General features: G+C 37.7%; 1 protein-coding gene across 1 annotated transcript; it reads left to right on the top strand.

The window, feature by feature from the left end:
* Positions 1–146: 146 nt before the first annotated feature.
* LOC146690188 (uncharacterized) lies at positions 147–9,995 on the top strand. Its single transcript, XM_085435063.1, has 6 exons — positions 147–292; positions 394–495; positions 825–1,097; positions 3,635–3,777; positions 6,279–6,382; positions 9,128–9,995. The coding sequence occupies exons 1-6, from the start codon at positions 214–216 to the stop codon at positions 9,276–9,278; spliced, it is 852 nt and encodes a 283-aa protein (XP_085291189.1). The 5' UTR covers positions 147–213; the 3' UTR covers positions 9,279–9,995.
* The last annotated feature ends 364 nt before the right edge of the window (positions 9,996–10,359 follow it).

Genomic DNA, 10,359 nt, shown 5'->3' with positions numbered 1-10,359 from the left:
AAGCAGTTTGAGTTCGTATGACTATCACATGTATATACGGCTTAATTAAGAACATATCAAGTTTCAGTGGTTGCATAGCTGCACAAACCACTGAAATATGCGACTTCCTCTGAATTTAAAAGGAGAATCAACTGAAACCAGTGAGACTTTCACACTTCACTCATCCTGTGCTGCAGAGCCGAGCTCTCCAAAACTCCAAAAAAATCCAAATCCATGTATGCAATGGAGGCAATATATGCAAATGATGAATGCGTTAAACCTGACAACCCAACACCTTCAACAAATTACACAGGTAAAAGGGAAGTGATAGAACAAGGAGGTTATAACATCTCGTATTACTACTGAACATTTGTTTGGGTTCCTTGTTTGTTTTTCTTTTTGTCTTCTTTTCAGGTCAGAGGAGCTCTAGGAGAAGTTTCTATTTGGGTGTTATTCTCTCCCTGAGCCTGCTCACTGTTTTATTGCTGGTTGGACTTATCACAGTTAGTTTCTTCTGTGAGTTGGATTTTTCATGGATAGTTGTTCTACTGATCATCAGTCACCATGTGAATGATTAAGAGCTATTTTTTAATGTAATTTAATGTATGTAATTTTTAATAAAATTTGGAATGCAATGTGGAATTTTTGATTCTTCCATTTCAAGATCCTCTTGAAATTATCTTGAAGACGACAAGATCACAGCAACAATAACTTGTGCAAGCATAAAACTGGTTTACATAATTAATATGTTTCACAAATTACAGTCAGAATTTTAAAATATTTTTTATTTAGATCTTTTGTGCCTCAATCAATGAAAGCATCAATGTTATTTCCTTTTATTTCAGACCACAATTCAGCTGAACATGTGTCGGCACAGGCTGAGAAGAGAGACCTGCTGACTAAAAACATCTCTGCAGTCAGTAACCAAGTTTCTTCCATGACTGAGGAGCGAGATCTGCTGACTAAAAACATCTCTGCAGTCAGTAACCAACTTTCTTCCATGACTGAGGAGCGAGATCTGCTGACTAAAAACATCTCTGCAGTCAGTAACCAACTTTCTTCCATGACTGAGGAGCGAGATCTGCTGACTAAAAAGACTGAAGAGCTTAAAAAGCAGAGTGAGTCCTCGTGTGAGCTGTTGTGTCTCTAAAAGGTTTTTCTCGGAAATGTAGTGATTCATTTTCCAAACAAATGATGTAATCATTTTCTTCTGACTTAACACATTTTTAAAATCAAATTTCAGTCATTAGGAAAATATCATATGAACCATTATCCGTATCACTGCTTGTCACTATAAAGCTGCAGTGCAGCAGTGTACCTTATGCTTGTCACAAATTTACATTTACAAATCTGAATGGTACTAAAATAATTTAAGGGCTGTATTTCATTGACACATATGTGAAATGTATTTAATGGTGTTTAGTGACTTATAAAATGATTGAATCCACAACAAGTATCCTTAATGTATTTTCATTAAGGAAGTTGAAAAGGAAGCTGATAGCCCTTACACTGACACTACATATTCTTATTTTTATCTCAATATCCTTTAAATCTTTTTTTAACTGTTATTTTACTTGTTTCATCTGTGGTCATGTTTGATTCAGTTGTGATGCATCTTTTCACCGAGACATCACTTTCTGATCTACAGGTTTGTTTAGAGATTCACAAATCACTGAGTCTCTAAACACAACCTTCTATCAGTTTCACCCAGTTATTAGAAGTTAGGAGCAGTTACTGTAGCTGCATTTTGCATATTGCGTAAAACTTAGGTAGATTGCAGTTTAATTTTTTTACTTTTACTCTGGGAAAGACAGCAACAATAGTGAGATGTTAACCTGCAGAAGACTGATAATAACAGACCTTCTTCACAGACCTTCATTATTATTATTATTATTATTATTATTAATAATAATAATAATAATAATCTTTTTTCTTTCAAGATATTTGTCTGACATGGAAAACTGTTTTCTTCTGCACACATCAAATTCAATATTTCACCTTCTAATTCTCAGAGAGGCATTTAAAGCACTTTTGGATTGGCCTCACTTTTCAGAGACGTCCCTTCTTTATTTACAGTTTATGGTTGTGCCAAAGTTCTAATTTGGATTTGGAATGATTGATATTGATTGATATTGATATTGACACAGTATAACATTTAACTTTTCAAAATGTGTTTTTTGTGAAACTGTATTTATTGTATTGAGTCATGGGTTGTTGTTGTTGTTGTTGTTTTGGTTTTGTTTTGGTTGCTGTAATACACTGATCACCCAACGTGAGAAATATAATGTAGTGATAATAAATATAAAGATATATAATAGATATATGTAATATATAATCAATATAGAAGAAAAGGAAAAAAGTATTTTTTATATATATTAATACAACTGAATTAATATCTAATTTATTTATATTTGATATTAATCTAAATATGCAAGATAATGCTTGGAAAAACTTGAAATAAATATTTTCTAGTACACCCCATGTCCCCCCCCTCCCACCTTAGATTCACCCTTAGATTAGTAGGATGATTTAAGCAATCTACCTAACCATCCTATCAGGCTAAGCTAGCAGTTCATCTGCATATTTTAACTTTATTACCTTTATTAGTCCGATGTAGCTTTATTGCAGATTTTTGCTGTGTAAACCGAATAAGTCAGATGAGAACAGCTGCAAATAATTTTTTTCATGGTGGAGTTTGTTGAACAGCTGGCTTCATTAAGGACTCCTGGCAGGTTCCCAGTAAAGTTTTAGCCACAAGTGCTGCTGTTTTGGATGCAACAAACCAAGACCAAACATGCTTTCTTCACTCCACCTGAGCTCACCCTCTTCATTAAGGTGGGGGGAGGCTAACATAAAATCATGTATTTAGCTAACTCTGACGTGAATAGAAGATGCTTTTATAACGTCATTTTCAGATTTAAAGTCAAATAATATAAAAAAAACTCTGTTCAATTTTTTTTTCTTTTGTAGGCTAGTAAAAACATGCACAAGGCAAATATCAGAACACTGATATGCTCTCTTTTCTTCATTGCAACTCCCACATGCTCCTCTAAAGGCTTACAACAACACATTTACTAGAAAACTAAAGCACACAGACACAGGCACAAAAACACTTACACAAAAACACCTCATCCAGGAGATAAAATACTTTTTGCTTGTTTGTTTTTTGTCTCCTAATAATGTTTAAAACCTTGGAATGATTAGTTTAGGCTGTATTATTTCATTGGGCACTACTGCACTTGACATCATATATTTATTTTTGCATCTAAGAATTTTTTTAATATGGCCTGTAAATACATGAAAGAGTTGCAACAGCAATTTCTAAAATATAAACTGATGATGAGTTCATTTTAAAAGACTTGTGATTTTTTTCTTTTGAACATTTATTATTGCCCATTAATAAGAAAAAAGTACTTTTTATCTGATTACTGAATGGAATAACTGATTATTAAAATATTGGTTGCAGCCCTAAAATAGATTAAGTACAAAAACTGTCACCATAGTAAATATACACAGGCAAACAAATATAAAAGTCAGGAGGTGAATAAACTATAGATAAATCTAATTAAACAGATCAAATGAGCATTGTTGTAAGGTTCATTAAATATTTTTCATTAACCTTACTGAAATATTACTTGTTTTTAATTTCTTCTAGTTATACAATGTCCTGCAGGATGGAGTAGTTTCAGCTGTAGCTGCTATCTCCTCTCTGGAAGCTCTGGTTCCTGGGATGCAGCCAGAAGGGACTGCAGAGCCAGAGGAGCAGATCTGGTGGTTATTGATTGCGCTAAAGAACAGGTACAGTTCATATGTATGTGTTTTACTGTGTTTATACATGAATATTCATATTCATACCCCTCATTCATTACTTCTGAGTGTGATGAAACCTGCATTTTTGGAATTTGTGAGATGTCTAGTTTTAGCGGTGTGGTGGTTGTTGAAATGGTTTTGTGAGCTTCCAGCTAAGATTCTGCTGTTCTGCCGCTCAGACACTGAGCAATGGCTCTGTGCCATTCAAAGACACTTTGTATATAGATTATTTTCATTCAATACTAAATTGTAAATGTTGTTTTCAAGGAAGCTATTTTTTATTCAGTGTCCTCATAAATCCCTTATTTTTACGCATTTGCTACTACTAGATTAAACACACATGAGGTTTAAGGCGTGGACAAGTTTGAAACCTTTTGTCCTTAAAAATGGAAAATTGCTGAAAATAAAAACAGCTATCACTTCAGTCTTTTATTTTAGCTCCTAATTTGATCAATTCTGCTCTCAGCTTTGCGGTCTCCTGTATGCTGCGCGTCTCGTTTATGCTCCTTTCTTCACTTTTACTTGACAAGCTTCCATCTAGGCTTTCAGCAGGGCTGAAGATTCAGCTCCCAAATACTGACGGACCTATAATAATTGACATATGAAATTATTTTGCAGCCAGTTATAATTGATTATATAGTAAATTTAATTGTTAACTACAATTGAGCTGTTTTGGCAATACATCTTCAGATGAGAACTAGAGGGTGGGTCAAAGCAGGAGAAAAACTATAAAAACTGACATTTTACAGCAAAGCAAACAAACATACTATACATATTTTTATGTCCCAGCAATTATTAAACCCTGAAACAGCTGTTACTCCATCTCACTCTGGATACTGTGGAAGAAGTCTAGTGTGTGTGTAGTATAATGGTATAGCTTACCACAGACATTAGCGAAAAAAGATAAATATGGAGCCATACAGGCTCGGACGTGACCGGATTAACAAGGCCTGCGTCAGGTGTTGAGGTACCAGAACATTCTGATGAGAAGTGGGCTGCTCCCTGAACTTACCGTAGATGGATGATATCCATCTAAGTCCAGTACTCATCACTGTGATTTAACCATCGCAGTGATTATCACAGACCCTGAACATGGTCTAGTAATCATCACAGTGAAGAGTTAGACAGCACCAGACTTCACCATGGCCACACCTACTGGCTGAAGAGGCTGAGTATTCACTGAATCGATGAGAGACACCTTGAATGGATGACTGAAGGCCGGAGAGTCTTGATCCCCAAAAACCCCAAGAAGGGAGTGGTCCTAGCCTTGGTACCAAATGGAAGCTTTTGTCAAGCATCGTAGTGGGTAAGCTATGGTTCATTACATGAGCGGGGCACAGAAAGGAGGCTACTGGTAGACCGAGCAGTTGTCTGAGACAGCAAGACTAGGCTCAGCAACCTGTGTGCTGCCTGGATAGATGCCCCACACCTGGGTTCCTGGAATGCCTAGAACTATACAAAATCAACAGGACCCTAAGAGCCGTCATCAGGAACTCAATGTGTATGTGGCGTACAACACTAGAGCCCATACATTAGAGGCCAACTTCAAGCCCATAGCACAAGTCACCATCAAGTGCAGGTTCTACCTAGGAGATGCACTGTCTCCACTGCTGTTCTGCATAGGCCTGAAACCGCTCAGTGAGATCACTGACAAGATTGGCTACGGATACTGACTACAGAATGGGCCAATCGTCAGCCACCTCCTCTACGTGGATGACATCAAGCTGTATGCCAAGAGTGAATGTGACAGAGATTCGCTGATCCACACCACCAGGATACACAGCAATGACATCGGAATGTTGTTTGGACTGGAGAAGTGTAGTTGGATGATAACGAAGAGAGGGAAAGTAGAACTGAAGGGATCAAACTACAAGAAGGCAACAACAGGTACTTGTAGCTGGGGTACTCAAGGGCAAATGGGAACCATAAGGAGAACACTAGGAAAGTTGCAACCACCAAGTACCAGGCAAGTCCCGAGGAGTCAGCTGAAAGGTAAGAATAAGATCCGGGCTGTCAACACCTACGCCCTGCCTGTGATCAGGTACCCTGCAGGGATAATAAGCTGGCCAAAGGAGGAGATGAATGGCTCACTAGAGCCGGCCAAAACAGCGAACTCCCAGCACATTGTTGTCAAACCCCCTGCGGTCTTTCGCTACTCAGGTTAAACATGATATATAAGTCACTTAGTTAACTTCAAAATGTTATTGTTTGGCTTTTTTCAGTGTTTTGTTTGTGAGTAAATTGGTTTGGCTGAGATTAAAGTTTTCACACAGCTGAATAAACGTCAAACAGATAACTGATTAAACAGAAGTGTGAGATGGTAGAGATTTTACTCCAGTGTCCAGTGTTATATTTTAGGGAGCAAAGAGCAGACGGCTGAGTTTATTAAACTCCACCAAGACAATCTGCAAATTTCATTAAAATGTATGTATAAACTAAATAAACTAAATTCCCAAATGGGAATTCATGTTTTTGTTCTTTCTGAACAGGAGTACCTTACTAGGCTCACCAAAACATCGACTTGGATTGGTTTACATGATATAGAAGAAGAGGGAAAATGGAAATGGGTAGACGGAACTCCTCTTAATCTGAAGTAAGCTGTCATTTTGGCAGATTATATTAATTATATTTATAATACATGCTGCTCACAAATAAACTCACTAATAGACTTAGATGTCAATCGCTGAAAATCATAAAAATTGAGTTATTTTGATAGCCTTATGGTGGTCATACATGATATTAACTAAGCATTTTAGAATGAAGAATGTACTTTTAGCTGCTTCCTTATTTCCCATGGGGTTACCACAGCAGGTGAAAACACAGGGTTTTGATTTAGCACAGATTTTAACCTGGGTAATTGTCTCCTGGAATTAAACTGGGGATATTATTTGTGAAAGTCAAATGTGTTAACCACACAGTTAAAAATGAATAACAGAAATAAAACCACATATAGGAGACACCAGCCAACACTACCATCATCTCAGGCACGTGCAGAGGGGGGGGGCTAGAGGGCCTTGAGCACCCGCCCCTTTCCTGATGAGTGCCCAAAGTGCCCTTTTGTTGAGGCAACTTTTCAATTTTTTTTATTTATTTATTTATTTATTTTTTTTTTTTTTAATGTGTGTGTGCGTGCGGAGTCCTGTCTGTGCCCCTCAACAATAATATTTAACTATTAATCACAGTTTTGCTAAATAAAAGGATCTGGCTTGCATCAGTCACATGATCACATTTAACCAATGATCGCCCTTGACGGCAGAACGCGCTGGTTACGAGCCGGGAACGAGCTCACAAAGAGCACGCGCATTTTTTGCGATCCGGAGCTGTAGGAGAAACACAAGTTAACTCAGAGACACAGACTGATGCGACAAAACCAGTAAGTAGGTGTACAGTGTACACTGTAGTGTGTAGCACACAGGAGTATTAGCTTATTACGTACACGTTGGTAAGCTGTCTTGTTGCAACTGACGAACTGAAACAAACGAGCGTGCTGTGTGTGCAACAGCGCGACAAACATTACCTGTCCTTTTATTAACTGCACAGGTAGTGCTGGTCATAGCTGCTGGCTACCTGTGTAAGGCTGTCATGGGTCTGTAGCTCTGTCCACCGTTTTAGGGAACATATTTAGTTTTAAAGTATTTAGAACATATTTAGTTTTAAAGTAAGTTTCCGGGCTTTTCCTGCCTTTCTGGAGGGATTATATTTCACTAAAAAACGATCTAATATGCATGTCCACATAATAATTATTATAATTATAATATATTAAAAACACACGCTGTATTTTAAAGAACATACATTAAGAAACAGATTATATTAGATTTATATTTTAAATAAGACAAAAGTTGGATTTTACAGCAGTAAAATTATTGTATCTCTACAGTTTAAACATGTAATAAGCTTTGCCCCTGCACAGAGTGGATAGTGAAACAAATGGAATCATCATAATGACATTATTTATTACTTCCCCCTCCTCATTGCTTTATAAATAATAATGTAAGGATTCTGGATCAGCACCATGATGCCCATAGTATATACAGTATTCTGAAGAAGGTCTAAAATGTCCCTGTGTGTGCGTGCATGAGTGTGTTTTATTTAGCTGGATTTAAAAAAATATTACTCATGATATAACATTGTGCAGACATGGCTGGTAAGGACATGAGGAGGAAACAGCAGGAGCTGTATGAGGCTACTAAAGGCAGTGCTATAACATTTTTCTGTCATCATTTTATTATAGATTAAGTGCAAGAGTTGTTAGGTGTGGATAATTAGATTATAGTTTATTGCAATAGCAAGTTGTGCCTTGTTCTCAGATGGACAGCAAGTGGAGAGATATATATGAAATGATGGGAAGGAAGGAAGAAGAGAAGCAAAGAGTGATTCACAGGCAGAGCCGAGTTTATGTCACAGTTTTTTGTTGCCTTATGGTTCCAAGCGCTGTCACCAATCTTTGCATTTTGTTATTATCTCATGACACTTGTTTAATCAGCTACCATCTCTCCTGTGGACTTTTTAATGTCTACAGTCTCAGATCAACACAGCCCTGCCCTCCAGCACTATCAGCAGCAGGAGCAGCAGAAACCCCTCAACAGCAACATTGTACTGTGGCTGTAGCTCAGGTGGCAGAGCAGGTCAGCCACTAATCAGAAGGTCGGTGGTTCGATCCCAGGCTGCCTCCTGGCTGCATGCCAAATATCCTTGGGCAAGATACTAACCCCATGTTTGCCTGCTGGCGGTGGTCAGAGGGCCCGGTGGCGCCAGTGTCCGGCAGCCTCGCCTCTGTCAGTGCGCCCCAGGGTGGCTGTGGCTACAATGTAGCTTGCTATCGCCTGTGTGTGAATGGGTGAATGACTGAATGTAGTGTAAAGCGCTTAGGGGTCCTTAAGGACTAGAAAAGCGCTATACAAATGCAGGCCATTTACCATGTACCCATCAGGTAAAACATTGGCGACGTTTGCTTTGCCTTGTTGCCCATATTAGATTCTTGATGAATGTGTGTTGTTGTTATTCAGCCTGGTTCAATGTGCCCCTTTTTAACTTTGAGCACCCGCCCCTTTAAACCTCTCTGCACGTCCCTGCATCATCTCCTGACAGAGAAAAACAAACAAACAAACAAAAAACACAGAGTAGCTTATTTTTTTCACCAAGTTTTGTTTTGCATTTTGTTGCAATTTGTTCTTAACAGCTACAGAGTTTGTAGATCCATAAATTCAGTGGATTAATCAAGCCAGGAAACTGATTTTATCATCTGTAATCTTTGATGTTATAAAAATCTTTTCATCCTTTGTTGTTTCAGAACTAATTATTTTCTCAAAGATAATAATTGTGCTCACTGATCTGTCAGGTACTGGGCAGATGGCCAACCTAATAATGGCAGTGGAGACCCACAGTATGGTGAACAGGACTGTGCTCATATCAGGATATCTAACAACACTTTGTGGAATGATTATTCATGCAGGAAGTCTCTGCCGTGGGTCTGTGAAAAAATACCATAATACCCACTCCTGATCCTTTATCATTTATTATTTTCTTTTTGTTTTATTCCTCTCTGAATACCTATTTAGCTAAAGCATTGCAGTGCTGAGTTGTAGCTATAGCTATATACTGTTCACTTTTATAAATAGATTTACTTCCTGTTGTAAAAAAAGAAAACATAATTGAGCACATGAACTGAGGTCCAACTGCTGACTGCCTTTTCTGATATATCAGTTAATTTTACATTTTAAGAGAACCAGTGGCCAAAGCAGAACTACAGCAGATTCTCTGGCTCACCGCATATTAGTCATATGTTTATGGATAATCAGAAGTTGTCACAATATGTTAGTAGTTATACTGATGTCAGGACATTGTCCTCAGTCAACAGGTCCTTTTATGGCAGCAATGAAATGCAGTGGAAATGGATTTTTTGGGATTAAGTTCATTTTCATGGCAAAGAAGGACTTTTCAATTCATCTGATCACTCTTCTAAACGTTTTGCATTATAAGCAAATTGCTATCATAAAAACAAAAAGCAGCAAACTTTGTGAAAACCAATATTTGTGTCATTCTCAAAACTTTTTGCTACAACTGTACCATGTGACTTGCTGCAATGCAGGGATATTGCGTTTTTGTTTTGTGTGGGTTTTTTTTTTTCTGGCTTGTTGTTGCAAGCAGTAAAGCTGGGCTGATTGTTTATGATTAATAAATGATTAAGCACAAGTCTGTAAATTACATCTTATGTGCACTTTGGTTTAATTAATTAAGTTTGTTCTTTCCACCATGAAAAGAGGAAGAGTGGGCCACCGGAACAGTCTGACAAAGGTTGTATCAAAGTGTTTTTCCTTAAGAAGTAAAAAGAGTGAATTTTGCATATACACTGCAGCTCCTCACCATGTGTGATGTGATAGCTCTAACTTTGGATAATAAGAAAGTTACTGCTGTATAGCTAGTTTCCACATAATGTGCCATGAGTCTAACAGCAAACAGGCCAGTTTGGATGAATTCACTTAGGTGAAAAGTTAACATATGGGTCATTATGATACAAAAAGGAAGTCAAGTGATCTAACTGGACCTATCAATGGACCACATATACTGTTC

Source organism: Copadichromis virginalis, linkage group LG16 (assembly GCF_057382275.1).
Source record: "Copadichromis virginalis isolate Kocher_CV1m ecotype Utaka linkage group LG16, C_Virginalis_male_GT1.1, whole genome shotgun sequence".
NCBI lineage: Eukaryota > Metazoa > Chordata > Actinopteri > Cichliformes > Cichlidae > Copadichromis > Copadichromis virginalis.
Note: the sequence above shows the minus strand (reverse complement) of the source record. Positions and strands in the feature narration are given on the sequence as shown.

Excerpts from the sequence above, each read along its gene's own strand:
- LOC146690188 (XM_085435063.1), top strand. The coding sequence starts at position 214 with ATGTATGCAATGGAGGCAATATATGCAAATGATGAATGCGTTAAACCT. Across the intron at positions 3,778-6,278 it reads TTGATTGCGCTAAAGAACAG|GAGTACCTTACTAGGCTCAC; the intron begins GTACAGTTCATA and ends CTTTCTGAACAG. Across the intron at positions 6,383-9,127 it reads GGAACTCCTCTTAATCTGAA|GTACTGGGCAGATGGCCAAC; the intron begins GTAAGCTGTCAT and ends CTGATCTGTCAG.